The sequence below is a fragment of the Ranitomeya variabilis genome, chromosome 6, assembly GCF_051348905.1.
Source record: "Ranitomeya variabilis isolate aRanVar5 chromosome 6, aRanVar5.hap1, whole genome shotgun sequence".
In the NCBI taxonomy this organism is placed as follows: Eukaryota; Metazoa; Chordata; class Amphibia; order Anura; family Dendrobatidae; genus Ranitomeya; species Ranitomeya variabilis.
The window spans coordinates 114,732,863-114,757,730 of NC_135237.1; the positions used below are offsets into that span (position 1 = coordinate 114,732,863).

Sequence of the window (24,868 nt, forward strand, 5' to 3'; positions counted from 1 at the left end):
TGTGGTGAGTGCCGGCGGCCGTGCGTGGCTGTGCTGAGTGCCGGCGGCTGTGCGTGGCTGTGGTGAGTGTGGGCGGCTGTGTGTGGCGGTGCTGAGTGCAGTCGGCTGTGCGTAGCGGTGCTGAATGCGGGTGGCTGTGCTGAGTGCCGGCGGCTGTGCGTGGCTGTGGTGAGTGCGGGCGGCTGTGTGTGGCTGTGGTGAGTGCGGACGGCTGTGCGTGGCTGTGGTGAGTGTGGGCGGCTGTGCGTGGCTGTGGTGAGTGTGGGCGGCTGTGCGTGGCTGTGGTGAGTGCGGGCGGCTGTGGTGAGTGCGGGCGGCTGTGCGTGGCTGTGGTGAGTGTGGGCGGCTGTGCGTGGCCGTGGTGAGTGCGGGCAGCTGTGTGTGGCTGTGCTGGGCGCCGAGTGCTGGGGGCCTGAGCAGGCGGGGACACCGGCGCGCTGTGGGGTCAGATTCCGGAGTCGCCGCTAGCTCAGGCTCCCGGCACTTGCTATTTTTACCTGTCCTCCGTTCCATCGATGCGCGCTGCTCCATCCTCTGGCTGTGACTGTTCAGTCAGAGGGCGGCGCGCATTTAGTCTACGTTCACATTTGCGGTCAGCGCCGCAGCGTCGCCGCATGCGTCATGCGCCCCTATATTTAACATGGGGGCGCATGGACATGCGTTGCACTTGCGTTTTGCGATGCATGCGTCACTGCGGCGCACGCGCCCGGGCGCAGAGGACGCAGCAAGTTGCATTTTTGCTGCGTCCAAAATCAACCAAAAAAAGGACGCATGCGTCGCAAAACGCAGCGTTTTGCATGCGTTTTGCTGCGTTTTTGTTTGCGTTGTGCGTTGCGTCGCCGACGCTGCGGCGCACAACGCAAATGTGAACGTAGCCTAAGCGCGTCATCGTGCCCTCTGAACTGAACGTCACAGGCAGAGGATGTGGAGGACAGAGCAGCGCGCATCGATGGAACGGAGGACAGGTAAATATTGCATACTCACCCTCCTGGCTCGTCCCCTCTTCTCCGTTGGAGATCGTGGTGTGTGTTCAGTGCTTACGCATACGGTGATCTCCTGGGAGCGTCACTCTGTGGGGTCCAGACTGCGCCGGCGCTTGCGCTTGCGCAGTCTATAAAGGCTTCGGACAGAGTGACGCTCCCAGCGTTATATTATAGACCTGCCAATGAGTGGCGTGTGCGAGGTTTGCAGAGCTCAGCATTCACAGAACAGGTAGATCTGCATAAGATACAGCACTGATTTCATCAAAATTGCAGCAAGGAGCCCAGTAAGTGGCACACAACTAGAATCAAGGTCTTTATCCCTACATCATGCTTCTCTCAGATGAGGGAGAAAAAAGCAAACAGGTGATTACTTGCATTTAAATATAGCATGTACAGTAGCGCCTGAAAGTTTGTGAACTTTAGATTTCTCCAGATTTCTGTATAACTTTGACCAAAAACTACATTTGATTTTCACACAAGTCTTAAAACTAGATAAAGAGAATCAAGTGAAAATAAACGTTGTCATTTTTTAAAGGGGGAAAATGATTTTCTGTGAGTGGCAAAAATATGCAAACCTTTGTGTTCAGTACTTGGTGTGACCTCCTTGTGCAGCAATAACTGCATCTAAATGTTTCCAGTAATTGTTAATTAGTTCTGCACATCGGCTTGGAGGAATTTTAGCCCATTGCGCCTTATAAAACAGTTACATTTCTATTATATTGGTTGTTTTTCTCTGATGAACTGCTCACTCCAGGTCCATCCACGACATTTCTATAAGATTAAGGTCAGGACATGGGTTTGCCCATTCCAAAACTTTAGTCTTCTTTAACCATTCTTTTGTAGAACGACTTGTGTGCATTAGATTGTTGTTTCACTGCATGACCTACGTTCTCTTGAGATTAGGCTCATAGACTGATGTCTATTCTCCTTTAGAATTTGCTGGTATAATTCAGCATGAATTACTCCATCAATGATGGCAAGCCATCCTGGCCTAGATGAAGCAAAACAACCAAAAACCATGATACTACCACCATGTTTCATAGACAGTATAATATTTTTATACTGTAATGTTCCTGTTTCTCAAATATAACAATGCTCACTTAAACCAAAAAAGCTCTGTTTTGTTCTTATCTGTCCACAAAACATTAGTTTTAATAGGCTTCTGACTTGTCTAGGTGTTTTTAACAAACAACAAATCGGCAGCAATATTTTTTTTGCAAGCACTGGCTTTCACCTTGAAATCTTGCATGCACATCATTGTTGCTTATGGTAGACTCATGAACAATAATATTATCTAATGTGAAAGGGGCCTTTAGTTGCTAAGAGGTTACCTTGGGTTCCTTTGTGATGTCACAGACTATTATACATCTTTCTTTTCCAGTGATTTTTGTTGGTTGACCACTCCTGGAAAAGGTTATTCACTGGAGTTTCCTCGATTTGTACACAGTCTGTCTGAGTGTGGATTGGTGGAGCCCAAGATGGTTTTGTAACCTTTTCCAGCCTAAGGAGCATCAACAACTTTTCTTATGAGGTTTTTCTTTGTTTGTGCCATGATACACTTCCACAAACATGTTGTGAAGATCAAACCTTGGTAGATCCCTGTACTTCAAATAAAACAAGTCACCCACTCATATCTGATTGTTATCCCATTGATTGAAAACACAAGGCCCCAATTCGTCATAACCACACAAGGCCCCAGTCATCAAAACCAGCATTGTTCATGCTTCTCTTGATGAGGGGTGTGTTGTAGCGGGTCATGCACTTATTAGTGAATCAGGCCTGTCTTAAATATGGTGTGTGCCTCAATGTGCCTCGTTACAGATCTTATTTCAGTCGGGGACTGGAGTAAGATTTGTGGCATAAGGGAAGACGCATCTTAGACGAGTGGTTGTTATCACGTCCCGTTCCACCCTTGTTTTAACCCAGCTCCGCCAAAATGACCGAAACTGGCTTGAAAACCTCAAAAGCGGTATGTTACGCAAAAAAACTTGTGACATTTCTAAATGTTTTTATCCATATTTCTAGTGTAATCATTTTGATGAATTGGGGCTCAATACTCTAATCGTTTGCTAATCCTAAAGGTTCACACACTTTTGCCTCTCAGACATGTGATATTGGATCAGACTTTTGACCCATTTGTTTTATTTGGATCTCTTTATCTATTTTTAGGACTTGAAAATATGATTTTTACATCAAATTAATGCAGAAATATGGAATGTTCTGAAAGGTTCACAATCTTTCAAAGCGCCACTTTATGGTCATCCTGTTGTAATTTTTACAAAAATAACAGACACAACAAAAAAGTGCATATACTGTATCTCTGTAAGGTTATGTTCAGACAAAGACATTTTTGGTCAGTGTGCTGCCCATTTTCACTGATTCTCTGGTGCAGGTTGCAACCAGTCATGTGACACAAGTATGTGATTTGCATACGATCGGCCACATTCCGACTAGACGTGTCAGGCCTCGCACACAATACACTTGTATTGAGCGAGGCCGCTCACGTCTAGTTGGCATGTGACCGCAAATCACATACTTGGGGTCACGTGTTCTTTGCACAAGAGAATCCTAACAGTGCGCAGCCAAAGAGTGACTGCAGACTTGTACCCTAAGGTCAGACAACCCCTTTAGTCTTTGTTTGTAAGTATGTATGGGATCCCCTAAAAATACACTAAAGTACAGGTAGACCCAACTATCTGTAAGGTGAGGATAAAGAGGGTAAATGCAATTCATCCACAATGTAATGTTGTAGCCCACAGCTACTGCTTCAGTAGCCATTCTGCTATGTTATCCCCTGTTGTGAGGGAACGTAGTGTAAAGTCCTTAGTTCAGCTTCAGCCGTCGCGGGTTTTCATAAATGCCCTTTTTCATCTCTGAGCACAATGCAGTACAGTAAACTCCTTGTGATTGTCTGGCGGCAGCATTGCCCGTCATCTATCACATGCCATATGCTATTTTTAATTAGCATGGGAAAATGGCATTTTTTATATATAAAAAAAGCAAATGTTTTACTTGTCAACAAAAGTTTTTTTTTTTAGAGATATATGAAGCGTTTGACTTGCATATGACAAGACGTACAACATAAATGTCTTTCTACTATGTGGGAATGTAATAATGAGGTCAATTCTCATTCACTCTGGAGCTCTTCATCTTTCCTATATTGCTGCCTTACAGCCATTGTGGCTGCTTTAAAGCATAACATTTTCTAATTTTATTAGTGCTGAAATGTGTAAAATGCTATTGATTTTCCACTATTCATTATTGCGGAAAGAGAGTTCTACAGTCAATTGTGCCAGGATAATAGTTAATAACCACTCAGTGAGTTCAGGATAATTCATTGCTGTGTATTTTAGGGCAAAGTCATTCTAAGACTTTATTGTAAGTCTATGGATCATTTGTATGTAGGCTCGCGAGTATAGCCGAGGCTTCTGCAACACGCCAATGTATATGCTAAAAATGCTGAAGTGAATAGAAACTTACCAGCGTAGTAAGAAAAGAGTTAGAGGAAAACAGGAAACTAAGAGTTGTCCACTTTAGAGAAACATTGCTAATGAGTAGCTTTTTTATTTCAATTATCCTCCAAAGTTATGACTTTTTGCAATATTCTTCATTGCCTTGTTTTGCAGTACTGCTTCACATGGTTATTTTATGATTCTTTGCAATTCGCTTTCAACTGCTGCTCAGCCACAAATCATACTCTATTTACAGAGTGCAGGAATTCCCCTAAGTACTGGGAGGAGAGAAGGGAGGGGAATGTCATTCTTCTGATTGTTTGTAGACAGAGTAGGGATCTTGGCTAAGCAGCAGATAAATGCATGTTCTAAAGAAGCATGAACTGGCCATGTGAAACTTCACCGTAAAGGCTCACTTCCACTTGTGATTAAATCTGATGATTAAAAATCAGATTGCATTAATATCAATTTAATCCTATTCTTCTGTTCCCAATGGCATTTTTTCTCGGTCTGATCGGTTTGTATTCAGACAGGAAAAGAATTGCAGCATGCTGTGATTGCATACAAAATTCAGATTGCAGGCACCCAGATAAGTCTATAAGTGTGTGTGAAACATCGCAGTGCACTCGAATATCACCCGAGTGCAGTGCGATTCCCGCCAGCAGCAGAGGAGATGGAGAAATTAATTTTGTTGTCTCCTCCTCAGCTGTGCTCCAATACTGTCATGTGAGAGGATCGGAGCACAGAGCACTGACACTCAGATCACACGTGCAGCAGAGCAAAGGCCAAGTGTCATTAGAGGATGTGATTCACTAATTGGACCCCGACCTAACATGGTATTTGGGATAAGGTAGTGAAGTTTGCAATGCCTGGAGGATAAATGAATAAAGTTTGGTTACTCTTTATATACAGTGGGGGAAATAATTATTTGATCCCTTGCTGACTTTGTAAGTTTGCCCACTGACAAAGACATGAACAGCCTATGATTTTAAGGGTAGGTTAATTTTAACATTGAGAGATAGAATATCAAAAATAAAATCCAGAAAATCACATGGTATAAATTATATAATTTTAAATGGGTTGTGGCTGGGTCTTCCAGCAAGACAATGACCCAAAACATACAGCTAAAGCAACAAAGGAATGGCTCAAAAAGAAGCACATTAAGGTCATGGAGTGGCCTAGCCAGTCTCCAGACCTTAATCCCATAGAAAACTTATGGATGGAGTTGAAGCTCCGAGTCGCCAAGTGACAGCCTCAAAATCTTAATGATTTAGAGATCATCTGCAAAGAGGAGTGGACCAAAATTACTCCTGACATGTGCGCAAACCTCATCATCAACTACAAAACCGTCTGACTGCTGTGCTTGCCAACAAGGGTTTTGCCACCAAATATTAAGTCTTGTTTGCCAGAGGGATCAAATACTTATTTCTCACTGCAAAATGCAAATAAATTTATATAAGTTATACAATGTGATTTTCTGGATTTTATTTTTGATATTCTATCTCTCAATGTTAAAATTAACCTGCCAGTAAAATTATAGACTGTTCATGTCTTTGTCAGTGGGCAAACTTACAAAATCAGCAAGGGATCAAATACTTATTTCCCCCACTGTAGGTCCCTCTGTAATAGCCAGATCTCAGAATGTTTTGGATGAACCCCACATATCAGCTGTAACCTGTGGGGAAACCCAGCAGAAAGTGTTTATTTACCCTGCAGCGCCACCATGTGAGCAATAAAGTATTACACTGCTACTATTGAAATAAATGGGCTTTCCATGTAACATGCTCCTCCATCGTGAAGAGCACTTTTTATTGCCCCTCCATGGCTGATAGCTCTGTCATAGATTCTGTCACACCTAGTGGATAAAACGGCACAGTATGCAGCACTGATATTCCTACAAAATGACAGACACTGCAGTGGCCCCAGGATAAGTTAGTTGGGGCCCGTTGTCAGGTGCTGTGCCTGATTGAGTATCGGCCTTTGTGAACACAGATTTGTACAGTGCCTCACAAGGCAGAGCGCCAATATCTGTGGCCATTACAGGACAGAATTTTTCTCCTGGAAGTAAATAAAAATATTGGACATTGCTTTTAATTGACATAATACAGTATGTCTCCTGCAATATCTCTCCCGCAATATTTCTCCCAATATCTCCCACAATATCTCTCCCGCAATTCTTACATTCAGCATTACAAATATCGCATAGAAGGAAGTAAATGAATGTTGTTAATGGTGGCTTATTTTTTATATAGGCCAACTTTAATATTAGATTTTGTCTTTTTAATTGACATGGTAATTAATTTAAGCGGATTTTCCTGTAGAAGGTAAGCTGCTGAATGCCGCTGCTGATACTGATGGGTGTTCAGACCTGTGACTCCTACAGTCAATGAGAATTGGTAATGTTATCTCCAATTGTTTGTTTTCCCTTGCAGAAGAGGCAGATAACCTATGGGACTGGGAATTCACTGTTCTGTTTGTCGCTGATTATTTTCTGTCGCTATTATGAATTGAATATATTAGTGTCATACAGTATTAGGGATAGATTAAAATTCCCTACTTACATGTCAACTCCTGTGTATTATCTTGAATTCTTGTCCTATAAACAACATTTATCCACTTTCCATAGGATAGATGAAAATGGTTTGATCACTAGGTGTTTGGTAGTTGAGGCACCCATCAATCCCAAGCAGAGGGGTCCTGAATCTCTACGTGAGTGGAGCAGTAGTGAACATGTGTGAACATGAGGGATCACTATTCCTATAGAAAGTTATCATAGGACCTGATTAGAGATGGGCAGATGCATTTGTGGGACTTCGGACCATCGACCAGGTTTGTACTTTTTGGATTGGAGGCTCACGAGTCTCTTTCATTTTGGGATTTCTGGCTTTTGATTAGTCTGAGCTGGCGCATTGCGACAGTGCAATTATGACGTCGTTCTGGCGCTGGTTAATCAATAGCCGTGCTAGGGATCCTGGCTGGTAAGAGATCATTGAGTCCAGGGGCCAGAAAACTACTGGGATGGCTAATAGTCCTGTGTCTCACAAATCGATCCACCCATCTCTAAACCTGAGTGATTCTTCTGATGTTTGTCCAACAAGCGTCTCCATAGCTGTAGCCATTCAAGGACTTCGGAAGAGATGCTACAACTAAGAGCTGTGATGACTTGTGAACCTCATTGCCAATGGTGCTAATCAGATTGGCTGTAGAGCGGAGAAAGTGAAAATTAGTACTCACATTTGGTGTCCTCTTCAGTCTCTGTTTACTGTTCCTGCTATGATGAAATACCATATTTGCACATGACCGCTGCAGCCCATCACTCAGGAGATTGCTGATACCATTGATTTACTCCAGAGATTGCAATGCCCTTGTGGTATTTAGTTTTATGTATTGCTTTTCTTTGTATTATCTGCATTATTGCCTTTCTGGAAAGGTGAGAGGCACTGCGCTCTTCATCGCTACCTATTTTGCAGGACTTTATAAATCTGATTGCAGAGTTTTCTGCACCTTATATTCGTGGTGATGGTGGTGATTATGGCCGAGTGCATTGATTATTAGGGGAGCTTATAGGCCCTTGCAGGTAAAAACAAGGTAGAAACTGTCATGATAAACCCAGTTTTGTCTATGCTGATTGGTTTGATAGCATTTTTTTCAACCCTTCCCTCAGATCTAGGATTAAAGTTTTTGTTTTTTTCTTTTCGAGGTGGCTTATAAGTTAATAAAATTCCTTCTTTTACTCTTATTTTTTCTGCATGTAGTCTCTGATAGTGATTGTGTAAAATGAAATGGCCTCACCTTGGCATTTCCCATTTTTGCTGTGCTGGTGGCTAAAGATGCCGAGCTGTACACCTTGCATTATTTAGCAGTGTGACCTTCTTGTGCTCCCCCTTTGTACACAGTGTTATTGTTTTTATCGGAGCCCCATCAGTCTTGATGAATGAAGACAGGGAAGGACATCAGTGATCTCAGTTGTTATGTGCTGAGACACAATCAGGTTATTGCAGGTGGAAAGGTGTCGATAAGACGGCGATGCTCAGCGCTCTGCGTACAATTAGCCACAATTTCCATACGACTTTACGTTCCCAAATCCTGCATTGAGGGACATTTCCACTGGAGCCACAAAAATAGTGTTGGTAGCTGTGATTTGTGATGTTAGATGCTTTATCCTACAGATAAGTAATTTATAAAGACTACCTAATAGTAATTTATAAAGGTTAATAGAAGAATGTAACAAATGAACAATTATTGCTAAGATAGGACTAATATTGGCCGACATCAATCTGCTTGGCAAAAGTATTTCTAAGAGCAAGTCCTCTATCTATGGCACCAGACAGATTGGATTCTGTGCCTTGTTGCTTGATTTATCACATCATCACTTTTTTTTTTTTAACCACAAATCATAATTTCTCTGTCTTAAGCTTATACAAATCCATTTTTAGTTATCACTCCTAGGCCTGAGTATTACTATCTGAATTGTAATTTTACCTGCATTTACTTCAATGTTAGGGTTATCTCACATTCAATGACCTGTAAATGATAGAAATGAGGGTGAAGTTATTATTAGATTTCAAAGACTTGAAGTTGAATTTGGCATCTGTGAACCAGAAAACCCCTTTTAGCTCTTAAATCAGTGTGTGCCCGAGCACTGGGATCACCACTCATTAGAACAGAGTGGCAGTGCACATGCTCAGCCAGCGCTGCATTCATTCCCCATCAGCGAGCGCAGCGCTCCAGCAATCCCATAGAAAGTGACTGGGACAGTGGTCAAGCATGTGTACCGCCAATCCATTCTAACAGGGATAAAAGTGCCCAATTGTAGCAATCCCAACAGTTGGACCCCCACCAATTTGTAAGTTATCAGCTATCCGCCGGATAGGCCATCTGAATGCAGCCTAAAGATTTATTCTAAAGATTAGCTCAACTTTTTTTATTTTTTACCTAAAATTAGAAAGGTTGTAAGAACATTATAACAAGAATTTGGTGAAGCTGGAGCACACCCTGAGATTTACGATGTGGTCCTTGTATGATTTTTATCTGTGCCCCTTATCCAAGGACTGTGCCTATTTTCGAGTGACGTTTTCTTTGTACTCAGTATTGGTTATTTTCCACCGGGGACAACCAGTATTTGTGGAGAAAGAATATATAAATCATCATTCCCAGTCGTCAATATCTTTTCCTCCTTCACTGTGCCAGCATGTATTCACGAGTCTATATTTTACTTGTCTACTTACAGATTCTTAGAATTTGCACAAGATACACCCCGGAGCAGGACACCATGACTTTCTCAGATGGCCTTACACTCAACCGAACTCAGATGCACAACGCTGGGTTTGGTCCACTCACCGACCTTGTGTTCACATTTGCCAACCAGCTCCTTCCTCTGGAAATGGATGACACAGAAACTGGCCTGCTCAGTGCCATCTGCTTAATTTGTGAAGGTGGGTATCACACTGAACAGATTAGCTGTGTATGTATTCCTGGTTTTTTTTTTAGGAAACCATTCTGATGGGTTTGTCAGAGCACATTTACACTGAATCCTAGGAGAACATGGATGAGCTTACAGGGCTTCTCATGTTCTTCTTTCTTCAGGAGCGCACCACTACCCTGCCTCTCGGCTTCCTGTTTCCCAGGTGGTGCTCCTGAAGATTGACAGGTCGGACCAGCTGCATGGTCTTGCTGTCCTCCCAGACTATTAAGCAAATACAACTTCAGTTGAAGGCAGGGCACCAAAGCTAGTCACATCCAGCAATTTGGCAGACTTCAAAGGGAGTGCTTGCAGGCTCTAAAAAAAAAAAAAAAAAAGCATAGAGCCTTCAAGTGGTTTGCCCTAATGATGACTAAACGTCCTCGGATAAGGAGTTTTCCGAACATGCTCGTGTGCTAACAGAGTGTCTTCGGCGTGCTCAAATAATATGTTTGAGCCCCCGCAGCTGCATGTCTCGTGGCTGTTGAACCGCTCCAACACCTGGGTTGCTTAACACACAGGCCATCCCTGCATGTGTTGCGGCTGTCAAACAGCTGCTCGGACTTGAACATATTTTTCAAGCACAGATAGGATTTTTAATAAGAGGAGAATAGCAAAGTTGATTGATTTTATATGCACTTATATCTGTCAATGAAGAAGCGTCAACCACTTTAAGGATAGGTTCACATGTCCCGTATTGGTGCAGCGTTTATACACAATATCTTTACTACTGTAAAGTGCATATCAATTCTTTGTGCAGAATCAGTGCAGATTTCACCATTCCCAATGGAAAAGGTGAATTTTTCACAAATCTGCAACAAAAAGTGCAGCACAATCGTCATGTATCGCGTGCATTCTGCTGCAGAAAAGCTGTAGATATACTGTGGATAAATCTGAAGCAAACCCAGTCTAAGGCCGGTTTCACACGTCAGTGGCTCCGGTACATGAGGTGACAGTTTCCTCACGTACCGGAGACACTGACACACGTAGACCCATAAAAATCAATGCATCTGTTCAGATGTCATTGATTTTTTGCGGACCGTGTCTCCGTGTGCCAAACACGGAGACATGTCAGTGTTCGTGGGAGCGCACGTATTACACGGACCCAATAGAGTCAATGGGTCCGTGTAAAACACGGACCACACACGGACGTTCTCTGTCTGGGGTCCGTGTGCGTGCAGGAGACAGCGCTACAGTAAGCGCTGTCCCCCCCACATGGTGCTGAAGCCGTGATTCATATGTTCCCTGCAGCAGCGTTTGTTGCAGAGAAAATATGAATAATAGTGTTTAAAATAAAGATCTATGTGTCCGCCGCCCTCCCACCCCCTGTGCGCCCCCCCGCTGGTCAGAAAATACTTACCCGGGTCCCCCGTCGGCTGTCGCTCCTTCCTGGTCTGGCCGCGGCTTACTGTATGCGGTCACGTGGGGCCGATCATTTACAATCATGAATAGTCGGCTCCGCCCCTATGGGAGGTGGAGCCACATATTCATGACTGTAAATGATCGGGCCCACGTGACCGCATACACTAGAAGCCGCGGCCAGACCAGGAAGGAGCGACAGCCGACGGGGGACCCGGGTAAGTATTTTCTGACCAGTGGGGGGGCGCACAGGGGGTGGGAGGGCGGCGGACACATAGATCTTTATTTTAAACACTATTATTCATATTTTCTCTGCAGCAAACGCTGCTGCAGGGAACATATGAATCGCGGCTTCAGCATGATGCAGAGTGGGTACCACACGCTCCGTGTGGTACCCACTCGCCATACGGGCGGCACACGTGTGCCGCACGTATGGCCTCCGTGAGTTCCCAGGCACACCGACACGGATAACTCCGGTACCGATTTATTCCGGTACCGGAATTATCTGGACGTGTGGGACAGCCCTAAGGTCCCTAAGGGCTGTCCCACACGTCCAGATAATTCCGGTACCGGAGTTATCCGTGTGCCTGGGAACTCACGGAGGCCATACGTGCGGCACACGTGTGCCGCCCGTATGGCGAGTGGGTACCACACGGAGCGTGTGGTACCCACTCTGCATCATGCTGAAGCCGCGATTCATATGTTCCCTGCAGCAGCGTTTGCTGCAGAGAAAATATGAATAATAGTGTTTAAAATAAAGATCCATGTGTCCGCCGCCCTCCCACCCCCTGTGCGCCCCCCCGCTGGTCAGAAAATACTTACCCGGGTCCCCCGTCGGCTGTCGCTCCTTCCTGGTCTGGCCGCGGCTTCTAGTGTATGCGGTCACGTGGGCCCGATCATTTACAGTCATGAATATGTGGCTCCACCTCCCATAGGGGCGGAGCCGACTATTCATGATTGTAAATGATCGGCCCCACGTGACCGCATACAGTAAGCCGCGGCCAGACCAGGAAGGAGCGACAGCCGACGGGGGACCCGGGTAAGTATTTTCTGACCAGCGGGGGGGCGCACAGGGGGTGGGAGGGCGGCGGACACATGGATCTTTATTTTAAACACTATTATTCATATTTTCTCTGCAGCAAACGCTGCTGCAGGGAACATATGAATCGCGGCTTCAGCACCATGTGGGGGGGACAGCGCTTACTGTAGCGCTGTCTCCTGCACGCACACGGACCCCAGACGGAGAATGTCCGTGTGAGGTCCGTGTTTTACACGGACCCATTGACTCTATTGGGTCCGTGTAATACGTGCGCTCCCACGAACACTGACATGTCTCCGTGTTTGGCACACGGAGACACGGTCCGCAAAAAATCAATGACATCTGAACAGATGCATTGATTTTTATGGGTCTACGTGTGTCAGTGTCTCCGGTACGTGAGGAAACTGTCACCTCACGTACCGGAGCCACTGACGTGTGAAACCGGCCTAAAGGGGTAGGCTCACCATAGATGTGGCCATTTCCTGTTCACTTGGGTTTTCAAATTAAGGCTGGGTATACATGTTGATTTTGGCTGTGACACAGCTCACATGGTCAGTGATTGTTGTATGCCCCCACTACCTCGCAAGATAGTGGACATTGTGACCCAAGTACCACAACAAGCAAGTTGCAAAAAATCCAACTTGCATGCCAAGGTACCTTGTGACCCCATTCACCTGTTGTTGTGGTCACAGTTGGTATGTAGCCCCAGCTTTATGCGGACACTGTTTGCTATAACCCGCAAGACAGCAGAGCCATTAACAATCAATGTGAAAAGCACATCAAACAGTTTCAGCATGGTTTCTGACCACAGTGTGTCGCTGTGCCCTTAAAAGCAGCAACATTTCATCCAAGGACTGTGATTGGAGTCAGGAATGAGCGGCAATCAGTGTTCGCTGCCTATGCCACTTGTGCTTGGAATGCTTGGCTGCACATAATGTATTAAAGCTCTTACAACAACCTTGAGTACCCTATATATAATATATAGAAATTGCTTTACTTCAGATATGTCCTGTCAAGGGAGAATAGTGCATGTTGCACTGATGGAGAATCTGTAGTAACAGGCATCCAAGCAATATTTTTGTAAAGAATTAGACCTGAAAGGCACTCAGATGTCAGCAGGCCAAATATAGCGCTGTCCTGCTAATGCTACAGGATTCATTCAAGTAGATGGTGCGGCGTACAACTGGAGGCTTACAGTGTGCTGCCATCTAGTGGCTTACCTGTAAGTGACACGAACTGCAGGAAATGCAAATAGGTGAAAGAACCATGCATGAAAGGTGATTATTTTTTTTCCCCACTTTTTTCTTATCTAGACCGTCAGGATCTTGAAGAACCGGCTAAAGTAGATAAGCTGCAGGAGCCATTACTGGAAGCATTGAAAATTTATATCAGAAAGAGAAGACCCAACAAACCCCATATGTTTCCAAAGATTTTAATGAAGATCACAGATCTTCGCAGCATTAGTGCAAAAGGTAATGTTATATGGATATAATAGACAATGAGGCTTCTCACGGGAGAACAGATATTATTGCACAACAATACAAATGATATGTGAATGGAACATAGGATGACTGATACACGTAATATAGGGATTTTTGTGTACTCACCATAAAATGCTTTTCTCCGAGCCATTCATTGGGGGACACAGACCGTGGGTGTATGCTGCTGCCACTAGGAGGCTGACACTAAGTGATACAAAAAAAGTTAGCTCCTCCCCTGCAGTATACACCCTTCTGCTGGCTCTCAGCTAACCAGTTCGGTGCAAAAGCAGTAGGAGATCAATAATAACATATGAGAGTATATCATATCAAATTATATAAGAGTATAGCATGTAAAAATATATATATATAAGAGTATAGCATGTGAAATTTGTTAATTATAAAAAAGCAAGCACAAAAAAATAACGGGGCTGGAGCTGTGTTACCCAATGAATGGCTCGGAGAAAAGGATTTTACGGTGAGTACACAAAAAATCCCTATTTCTCCTTCGCCTCATTGGGGGACACAGACCGTGGGACGTCCCAAAGCAGTCCCTGGGCGGGAACAACATCAGATCAGACCCTGCGTAACGCTACTTACAAGTGCGCCACCGTGGCCTGCAGAGTCCGCCTGCCCAGACTCACGTCTGCGGAGGTCTGGGAATTATGGTGCTTCAAGGGTGCATGCGGGCTGGATGAACCCGCAAAGTTGACAGACGCGCTTTTCTGACGCCTGGTGTCTAGCATCCAAGGAACCTCGATCGATCGAATGGAGTGAAGATAGGCTGACGTCTAACATGGAAGGACTTCTTGATGTGTAAAAAATACACCAGACTAACATGGCCGAGGACACGGCTAAGCCCTTCCTGAAAGAAACGCCAGGAAGCCCAAATGAGGTGTCCATCCTCTCGAAGGACGCCGTCCTCGACACGTACGTACACAGGGCTCTCACATTGTCCAGGGAATGGGGCACCCATTCTGTTTTGTGGGCTGGAGCTGAAAGAGAAGAAGGAAGAATGATGCCCTCGTAACAGAGGAAGTACGATACTCCTTTGGAAACAAGGGACGGTGGGCTGAGGACAACCTTGCCTTGATAGAAATAAGGAAAAAAAGATCTGAAGGAACAGAGCGGCCAGCTCCGAAGACTCGTCTGAATTGACCTGGACAACGCGGATGTCCAGGATCACTGGGGCCTTCCTGTTTCCTAAAGACCCTCGGAACTAGTGGAAAAGGCGAGAAGGAGCTGGTATCACAGAACCAGAGCATGCACTACGATGGCTATTGGGTCTCGAAGCCGAATCATGAACTCGAGTACATTGGCGTTCAGGCTGGACGCCATCCGATCTACATCTGGAGTGCTCCAGGGAAGGCAGATATATTGGGAGGCTTCCGGGTGAATTTCCCACTCACTTGAGCTGAGGAGAAGTTGCCGCCCAGAGCTGTATTCCTGGAATGAGTACTGCAGAGATCACCGGATGACAGATCTCGGCCCATCAGACAGGGTGTCTGACCGCGGGTACCTGGTAGATGATAGATGTATTGCACAGCCGTGATAATATCCAAATGAATTTGAATGGGGAGACCTGCCAGAGAGCATTGGGCCTGCTGTAGGCGCAGAGGTACCGTTGGGATCCCCAGAAAAAACTGATCGGGAGACTGGATTCCCGAAATAACCTTGGGCTGGGACGCTCCGTAGTTATTAGCAACCATTGAACCAGAAGGAGGGATCTCCCCCGGATGAGAAAGACACTCAAAGATTACCCGACGATGACGATGCAGAAAAAAAAAAAAATGCTACAGGCTGCGTTCTACGCTGGTCGCTGCATCGTCAAAACGACGCATGCGGCAGCCTCCGCATACAGTCGCACGACCTGCGTACCTAATGTTAAAGATAGGTACGCAGGCCGCATGCAGAAGTAGGCGGAGCTAGCGGCAGAGGTGCGGCCGGGGGGCGGGGCTTCACGGAGGAAGTTCGCAGCCGTTCGCAGATCAGGGAAACGCAAATGTGAAACCAGCCTCAGGGAGTGATGACAGAGGTTTTTGTGTTTTTTTTTTTTTTAAACACAGAGTATGCTTCCATTCTCTGATCCATAAAGCTGAATTAAATGGTATTCGTTGCAGTCAGCGTCGCGCAACTAGCCGCATTCAAAGAGGCGTGCACCATAAAAACCTCCCGCTCAAGAGATTTGAATGGCCTGCTGTACTATCTCCGGAGGAGAGATAATTGATCTGAAACAAACAAATATAGACCAACACTGGAACCATCAGGAACAAAAAACTGCATAGACCAAGCACCTTATGGTAAGGTGTATAGCATATGTTACATAGAACACTGCTATGTGTTGCGGACACTACTCAATCTTTCTGTAAATGAAAGTAGGTAAGGTGTCTGACCAGTAGACCATTGGTCTGGTAACCTGTGTGAGCTAAGGAAGGGTAAAGCGCTGAACTCGATGCCGCAAGACGGAACGAGTCATTGTCTGACAGTCCATAGTATTTTTAAAAGATGATCCATCGGGCAGGAATACTGGTAGGTGCCAGGTAGCGAAGTGCGCGGTTACATCGCCAGTGAGGAAAAGAATCCATGTCTTGAGTTGCTGCCGTCTTTGAATGTGCAGAGATAAAAAGGATGAACTCTCAATCAACCAACCTCTTAACAGGGAGGTGGAGAGGAATCGTCCGCCTCCTCCCATCATCCACTAAATAGTGGCGATGCAGAGGGGAACTGCTCAGACGTCAAAAAGAAAGGCATCTATACAACTACGGGGATCAAGTCCCCTGGAGGGCCGGGTTTACATCAGGCCCAGGGTATACGAGGAGACAAAAAACTCCATGTGCTCATTTAATGCTGGTGTGAGGAGATCGGTGTCCTTTGAAGGACCCGTGGCCCTTAAAAAAGTTTAACCAGGCATGGCATCTCATGACGCTTGAAGAAGAGTCTGTTTCTAGAGCAAGACCATTTGCGATTATTCATGGTGTTTACCATTGCGCTACCATGGTGGTCGCCAGTGAGTTGCTTATCCGGACGCTTACTGTCCAGGAAAATTGCAAATGCACTACTAAGGGTTTCTGTTTTTGAGGAACCCTGCGTGATCTAGAGGAAGACCTTGTCAAATTACAGAGATTGTGGCCTAAATGGGCGAATCGATCCTGTTCTGAGGCTCTGGCGTATGATAAGTCCAGATCCAAGGCGATGTCTGATTCATATGCGTTCCGTTTCTAGAATACATGTGGCCCCTGCTAGCCTAAAGCTCCCATGTAGGGGAGGATCTATGTATATTGGTATTGTGAGCACTTCAAAAGAGGGTTCAATCTCTTGGCAGAGAAGCCATGGATAACCCCAGGTGCGAAGCCCCTTGGGGAGAACTAGGTACTCTGGGAAGAGCTGGGATCGGCCGCTGCGGAGGGCTCTTGTGCTCATTTGAGCTAAGTACTCTCTTAAAGGTGGCCGGCTTCTGGGTGGTCATGACTTTAAGAGCAGAGAAAACTGGTCATGAGTCTCTTTAAAGTAGGGAACCTTTAAGACCAGGGAATGCGGTCATGTACCCTTAAGACCAGGAAATGCTGGACGAGTGCCTTATAGACCAGGGATTGCCAGTCACTTGCTGGTCATGCGCCTTTAAGACCAGAGATTGTAGGTCGTAAGCATTAAACAAATCGGGAACGCTAGTCCCTTTATGCTGCCGATGCGTGCGGAGGGAGGGATTGCAGTCTTCTTACCCGGATTCTGAGCCCCCTTCTGGAATAGCGCTGTCTTCAGTGCTGAATACCGCCGGTGCGTGCAGCAGCCACTTCCGGATGAGCTTGTGTCCGGAAATGGCAGGCGGAAGAAGATGGCCGCCGAGAATAGAGTTCTCATCCTGAATGAGAGGCGCCTGAATAAGGAGGCGGAGCCTGAAGCACGGCCTAGCAGGGGGCGGAGATCCGGGTTGCGGCCTACACAAGCCCGAAGCTGGGAGCTAAATTTTTGAAGCCAGCCGGTGCCGAACGAGGGAAAACGGGGAAAGAAGCCACCGATTGCGCAGAGCCCTCCAACGCTCGAGCCCCGGCATTTACCCCAGTATGCAGCTTTGTTCAGCAGGTCAGAAAGTAGAAAGAGATCCTGTGCTGTTGCTGCTGTTTGGAAGGTGCAGGGATAAGGCTGGTTTCACATTTGCGTTTCCCTGATCTGCGGACTTCCTCCGTGAAGCCCCGCACTCCGGCTGCACCTCCGCCTCTAGCTCCGCCTACTTCTGCATGCGGCCTGCGTACCTATCTTTAACATTAGGTACGCAGGTCGTGCGGCTGTATGCGGAGGCTGCCGCATGCGTCGTTTTGACGATGCAAAAAAAAAAAATGCTACAGGCTGCGTTCTACGCTGGTCGCCGCATCGTCAAAACGACCCATGCGGCAGCCTCCGCATACAGCAGCACGACCTGCGTACCTAATGTTAAAGATAGGTATGCAGGTCGCATGCAGAAGTAGGCGGAGCTAGCGGCGGAGGTGCGGCCGGGGGGCGGGGCTTCACAGAGGAAGTCCGCAGATCAGGGAAACGCAAATGTGAAACCAGCCTCAGAAAAATCCTCAATCTATCGTCCCTTTGGAGGTTGAGAGGAACCGTCCGCCTCCTTGTACCATCCGCTTTTCGTGGTGGGGCAGTGGGGGCTGCTCGGACGCCACACTGGAAAGTGCCTCTGAACAGCCGAGGGTAAAACCTGGTGGGCAGGGCTGAATGTCCGGCAATAGGCCTGGCTGCAGAAGAGGATACTGGAGGTGACACTCCAGTGCTTGTCTGATAAGGGAGGGGGGAGATCGGTGCCCTTAAAGGGGCCCGTCGCCCCTAGAGTCAGCTCAGGCAGTGGCTTCCCACGTCGCAGGAGAGGATACGGAGAGGTAAAACTCCGTGTGCCTCCTACGGACACTAAGCAAGAACTGGTTAGCTGAGAGCCAGCAGGAGGGTGTATACTGCAGGGGAGGAGCTAACTTTTTTTTCATCACTTAGTGTCAGCCTCCTAGTGGCAGCAGCATACACCCACGGTCTGTGTGCCCCCCAATGAGGCGAAGGAGAAATATATATTTATATATTGTCAACGCTGCATAAATGTATATTTATATAAATCGCCAAATTCACACGGGGCTGTGATTTTTTTTAAATAAAGAAATTAGGTATTTAATCAGTGAAATAATAAGAATAATCTTCTCTGTGCCCTTCAAAAAGAAAAAAAAAGGTACTGTAGCAATTAGGTTATCTTATATGGGAATACATGGTCCATATGATAGTCCATAATTTATTATGTGGAATATTAAGTCATTGTGGAGTTGTGTGCTCCCATATGGTTACAGACTTCTTTTTCTAGATTTTACATTAAAGGGAACCTGTCACCCCCAAAATCGATGGTGAGGTAAGCTCACCATCATCAGGGGCTTATCTACAGCATTATGTAATGCTGTAGATAATCCCCTGATGTTACCTGAAAGAGGAGAAAAAGACATTAGATTATACTCACCCAGGGGCGGTCCCGGTACGATGGGTGTCTCAGGTCCGGTACAGCGCATCCCATCTTCATTCCATCACATCCTCTTCGGGTCTTTACGCCGTGGCTCCGGCGCAGGCGTACTTTGTCTGCCCTGTTGAGGGCAGAGCAAAGTACTGCAGTGCGCAGGCGCCGGAAAGGTCAAAGAGGCCCGGCATCTGCGCACTGCAGTACTTTGCTCTGCCCTCAACAGGGCAGACAAAGTACGCCTGTGCTGGAGCGTGAAGGCCAGAAGAGGACGTCATCGAATGAAGATAGGAGGCACCGGGGCGGACATGAGACACCCATCGGACCGGACCGCAGCGGGAACGCCCCTGGGTGAGTATAATCTAACCTCTTTTTCTCCTCTTTCAGGTAACATCGGGGGATTATCTACAGCATTACAGAATGCTGTAGATAAGCCCCTGATGCTGGTGAGCTTACCTCACCATCAATTTTGGGGGCGACAGGTTCCCTTTAATATGTAAAACTATAAAAGTTCTTTATGGAATTCAGTAATTGGCAAATTATGCTATAAATGTTTGCCCTAATCGTGTATTTCCAAATTTCCATGGGCTACTTTAAAAAAAACAACATTAAATTAACATGCAATTAAAACATGGAGTCAGCATGGGCTGGAGCACCTTTCCTGGGCAGTTTGGCCGGCACTGCTCTCTGCTTTATTAACGACATTGGCTCCAGAAAACATTATGTAATACACAAGTTAGGTGTCCTTCCACTGAGATTCAGTGCATATGCAGAAGACACTTCTGGCCATCTCTAGGGGAAGAGCTGTTCTGCGCATGCATCGGTGCTGTATGGGACTCTAATTATACAGTGCACGTGGAGCCAGAACGGATAGATAATGAAGCAGGAGCCAGAGCCGGCCTTGTAAACTGCTGGAGGAAAGGTGTCACTGGCCATCCACCATGCTCCAAGCACTTAATTCTGGAGACATAGCTAATGTATTTTTAGAACTTACAAGTATGACTCTTCTTAGGGCAAACTACAATTCCTGGACCTCGGCTTACTTTGTACCTTCATTTTGCCTGGACAGACTCCCTTTAAACAAAGCTTTTATTACATGTATGCTCACTAAGGCCTGATTCACACATACATTTTACAGTCCCTGATGAACGTCCTGGCCACGGACCTCCTGACCCAAACTCAGCAGTCTTACAGATGCCTATGAGACTTCAAGTCTGGGTCAGGAGATCCAATGAATTATGTATGTGTGAATGCAGCCTAAAGGTGTCTTTTGGAAGCCTACTATTGTTTGAAAGAAAATATTGATTACAGGAGTAGTAGTCTGTATCAGGTCCACAAACAAACCATGTCATTTACATGATAATACTATTGTAGCAAAAAACATGAATAATAACATTTAAAAATCCCAATTTGTTCCAAAATTCATTTACTTTAAAGAAGGTGAAAGATGGGTAACCTAAAAAGCTGAATTTTCATGTATTACGTGTAGCTAAACATGCTGCTTCCAATTTTCACATATTACGTGTAGCTAAACATGCCGCTTCCATTCTGTTTAGGCGCAGAACGTGTTATCACATTGAAGCTGGAAATACCCGGATCAATGCCGCCCCTCATTCAGGAAATGCTGGAGAACTCCGAAGGCCACGAGACATCCAGTCCAAGTGAGAATGCGCCAGAGCACAGTCAGAGCATCTCAACTAATCCAGAAGAGGAGCGGGTCAGCAAATGTGCACAGGTGCAATAAGGCCCAAATCTCCACTAGACATTCCCCACACAATATGCACACAGGGATGACAAGCAAGAAGCATTTTTCCCACAGCCCGTTGCTGACTTTGCAGATCCAAAACGTGTTCAGATTCTTCAGCAAGCAAAGACCAACTGGTTTCCATTTATATAAACCTATATACTTTTTGCTGTTTACATTCTTATCTTTGCTGGACTCTTACGACTAGAAGAAAACCACACTAAAGCAGCCATTTTACAGAACAAGAAATAAAGCTATGTCTATTTTCTCTTCCGATCATCAGATTGCATGATCTTTGAAGACTTTGTACATAACCTATTTACTGTTCTTTCTGCTGGATGTTCGGTGCTTTCCTTTTGTCTTGCATACATGAAATGTTCAAGACAAGGTTAAAAAAAAATGTAAAAATAACAAAACAAATGGACTGTTGTACGTGTCCATACAAGGAACATTAACCGTCATATAGGTCATTACATGCCCTCAACTGCATTGCGTCTATTTCCCTCCAGTCCTGTCGGAGGAAGTTGTGGGAGAACATTCACTACATTATCTGAAGCCAGTTTTGTAACTGCCTGTTCCGTTAGGAGACATGTTATTGTAGAGTTGTCAATGTCACTTTAAGAAGGTGGATCAAACAGATGTGATTGTTTTGGTGGACGATATTTACAGGTGCATTACTGCAGTAATTGTAGCCTCAAAGGCACTTTCCAGTGTTACAATGTTTTTGTCTGTTTTCCTTTTTTCATGTTTACCTGTTCACAAGCCATTAGAGAAATGTTTGTGTGTGTGGTTCACGACCTACGAGTGGGTATTGCATAAAGAGTTCCCCCTTTAATTTCCCAGAATACATCTCATCGGTGCATAAATCAGCAACTCGCTACAACTCTGAAGCGTGACGTAATGAATGCTGTAAGACGATTGCGGCTACTTGAGAACGGCAGAGCATGCTAGGAGCTGCTATCCTTTAACACTAGCGGCAGCTGCAGGTTTTCTCAGCTGTTATATACTACAACAATGGAATAATTATAGAATCTGTCAGCACAAAATGACTGGTCAAACCAAGCACAGGCCTTTAGTGCACCATTGGCTTGGCCAACCGGTTTAGTGCAACGGGTTTTCCATCCATAGCTCTCAATCAAGGAAGAGATTGTAGAGATAGAGGCAAAATAATTAGTTTGGAAGGTGTAGTAAACTGTTTGGCCACGCCAAGGGTGCACAGAGCGCCAATGCTTGGTTTGAAGAGTCATTTTGTGCAAACAGACTCCTTAGTCTTACTAGTAGAAGACTCTACATAGTGAGTTGTAAAGATGCACAAGCGAGAGATGTAACTTACACTACCGTGGCGCTCCATTGACCTGGCACAATATAGTAATTGCCTCAGCCCCACACTTCAAAAACACGTAAAGCCCACCCATTTCATTGTTTTAATCTGGATCACAGTGGTTGTGATACCACAGTAGACGATGACACATTGAAAGGTGTTTATAGGTCTCATTTAAAGCACTAGTAGAAATTTTGGGGGATATTTTAGCAAGTCTGTGATGTATTCTTCACTGGCTCGGTTTGTACATTGAGATTGTTTAACAATGCTTTCTATGTTCATATACGGTTTACCTTTTTTCCATGGAGTCTCCTGGCAAAAGAATAAAATATATTTATTTTACATCTTTCATGGTGATCTTAATACAACACACAACAGAGGATAGATTTCCATTTTTTTTAATGTTTTTGTCTTCATTTTAAAAAGCAGGGTTGCTGTGTTTTCTCCCTTCTGTATTTAGTCATGATAATTAAAATGTGTGCTTGAGCACGGCAGTCTAAAACATTTCTACAAGGCAAATTGGAACGCGTACATGATATTTCATGAGTAAAAAAGAGCAGAAAACTCTATGTGTAACAACAAATGTTAAAATGCCTACACAATAATAAAAAACATCAAATACATTATCACATAAAATAAGACCATGTACAAAAGTTTGCAACGGGAGGGACAAAAGGACTACACAACATACTTTGTTGGAAAACATTGGGGTGCTCCTCGGGGACATAACTAATACATAACAAAATCATCATCTTCTTCATCAGACTCTGCAAAATATTTCACTTCTTTCCTGGCCCGGCCTGGCCTTTGTCGTGTCGCACTTTCGGAGTTAGCTTCTGGTGGGAAGATGTCCACGTCTGAATCATTGTCAAACACCGCTTTCTTAGACTTCTGAGGGAAAATAAGTTACCAAAAAGTCAGATGTCAAGAAATCCACAGACTAAGAACAAGGAAGACAAAGGGCCTGATCAATCAAAAAATTTGAGCCAGAATTCTGGAGTAAAAGCTTTGAAAAGTCACAAAATTCAGGTGCAACTTGGAGTTGTCCCTAAATTTTGCACTTTTTGGCTGTTTCACTACCAGTTTCTCCCAACTGCCAAAATAGGCAAAGCGGGTGGACTGGGGGGGTGCCAGGGTCATGGCGCCACAGCTCATCTAATTCATGACGGACTGTGGTGTTCCCTACACCAGAAATCTAACAGCAGTATCTGACTGGAGTGAGATTTCCTGGTGTAGCAACGGAGGCGCACACCACTCATCAAACGATCCAGATTCATGAAGAGGCGCGCACGTTCTCATGAATCAGAAGAATCCGACGTCAGCATGTGTGAATAACGCTAGTCTTGATTAATTAGACCCAAAATGTTAGCATATACTGGTAAAGCAACCCAAGGTTCTCCCATAAAAACAAGTCATCACCTATCCACAGCACCGAGCCCAGGAGTGCAAAGTACAGTGCTCGGCTAATCATGGAGTCTGTTAGTTTTCTCACTACTGAGATGTAAACCGCCTCTGAAAACTACATCAAGAGGTGCATAAAAACCAAAGATCACCATACACAAGGCTAAGCATGGCTACAGCCCACCACCACTGAGGAATCACGTTTTACTATCTGGCAGTATGAAGAGTGAAAATTAGTTTTGCATAAACCAAGAAAACTACTAATTTCTACCAGTGAATGGCAGTGTTGAAAGACATTCCAGATAACTGTCTGGGAAATGTTTGGGAAAACCCTTCTCTGTTACAGACTCCTTTCAAGATGAAGATTTGATAAGAAATGTGTCTTTCTGGCAGAAGACTGACAAATAACATCCGTGCACGTATCCAGTGATTTGTTTCAGATCCCACCAGATAAACCATGTGGAGTACTGCACGGCCGTGTAAACCGTTGTGCTCTTACCTTGCTCGATGTGGACTTCGATGAAGATTTTTTCCCAGGATTGTAGTCACCTTCATTTTCAGAATCAGACGTTTTCCTTTTTTTTCCTCTTCCTTTTGCTGATAAAGAACAAATGTTATGATTGCAGAACATTGCTGAGGACCAGAGAGCCCGGCTACCGTCATCCACAAATTTAAAATCTGACCAGTGTCACATATGTGTCAATAACTATGGAATGTTTCCACGTATCCCAGTGATTTTGAGACTTTTTTAGTGGCACATTGTACTTTATGTCGATGGTAAATTTAGCTTGATATGCTTTGGATTTATTTAGAAAAATATCAGACATCAATTTCCAAAAATTACCAATTTTCAAACTTTGAATAATTGTCCCTTTAAGGCTGGGGTCACACTTGCGTGTGCAATGTGAGAAACTCGCGCATCAATACCCAGCACTGCCGCCAGCACTCGGGACCGGAGCGTTCAGCTGCATAGAAATACATACATCCGTACTGGTCCCGAGTGCTGGTGGCAGTGCCGGGTATTGATGCAAGAGAATTGGAGTCCGGCTCAACAGGACTGGATTTTCCTTTTCTTTTTATTTTTCAAAAGAAAATATAGTGCATACAAAAGAAAAATTTACATGGTCGACGCGTTTCGACTGCACTAGGCT

General features: G+C 45.1%; 2 protein-coding genes across 12 annotated transcripts in view; one reads left to right on the forward strand and one right to left on the reverse strand.

The window, feature by feature from the left end:
* Positions 1-22,660, forward strand: part of RARB (retinoic acid receptor beta) — a 1,117,211-nt gene extending 1,094,551 nt beyond the window's left edge. For 8 of the 10 annotated variants that reach the window (XM_077268925.1, XM_077268924.1, XM_077268922.1 and 5 more), the window contains 3 exons: positions 9,666-9,870; positions 13,608-13,766; positions 20,808-22,654. In XM_077268925.1, coding sequence (XP_077125040.1) covers positions 9,666-9,870; positions 13,608-13,766; positions 20,808-20,995 — 552 coding nt within the window. In that variant the 3' untranslated portion in view covers positions 20,996-22,654. Of the gene's footprint in view, positions 1-9,665; positions 9,871-13,607; positions 13,767-20,807 lie in introns of all 10 variants that reach the window. The other 2 variants (XM_077268929.1, XM_077268931.1) reach the window with 2 other exon arrangements.
* A 38-nt stretch (positions 22,661-22,698) lies between these two features.
* TOP2B (DNA topoisomerase II beta) overlaps positions 22,699-24,868 on the reverse strand; it is a 91,231-nt gene continuing 89,061 nt past the window's right edge. For both annotated transcript variants that reach the window (XM_077268919.1, XM_077268918.1), the window contains exons 36-37: positions 24,217-24,314; positions 22,699-23,207 (exon numbers count right to left, since the gene is read on the reverse strand). In XM_077268919.1, coding sequence (XP_077125034.1) covers positions 23,046-23,207; positions 24,217-24,314 — 260 coding nt within the window. In that variant the 3' untranslated portion in view covers positions 22,699-23,045. The remainder of the gene's footprint in view (positions 23,208-24,216; positions 24,315-24,868) is intronic.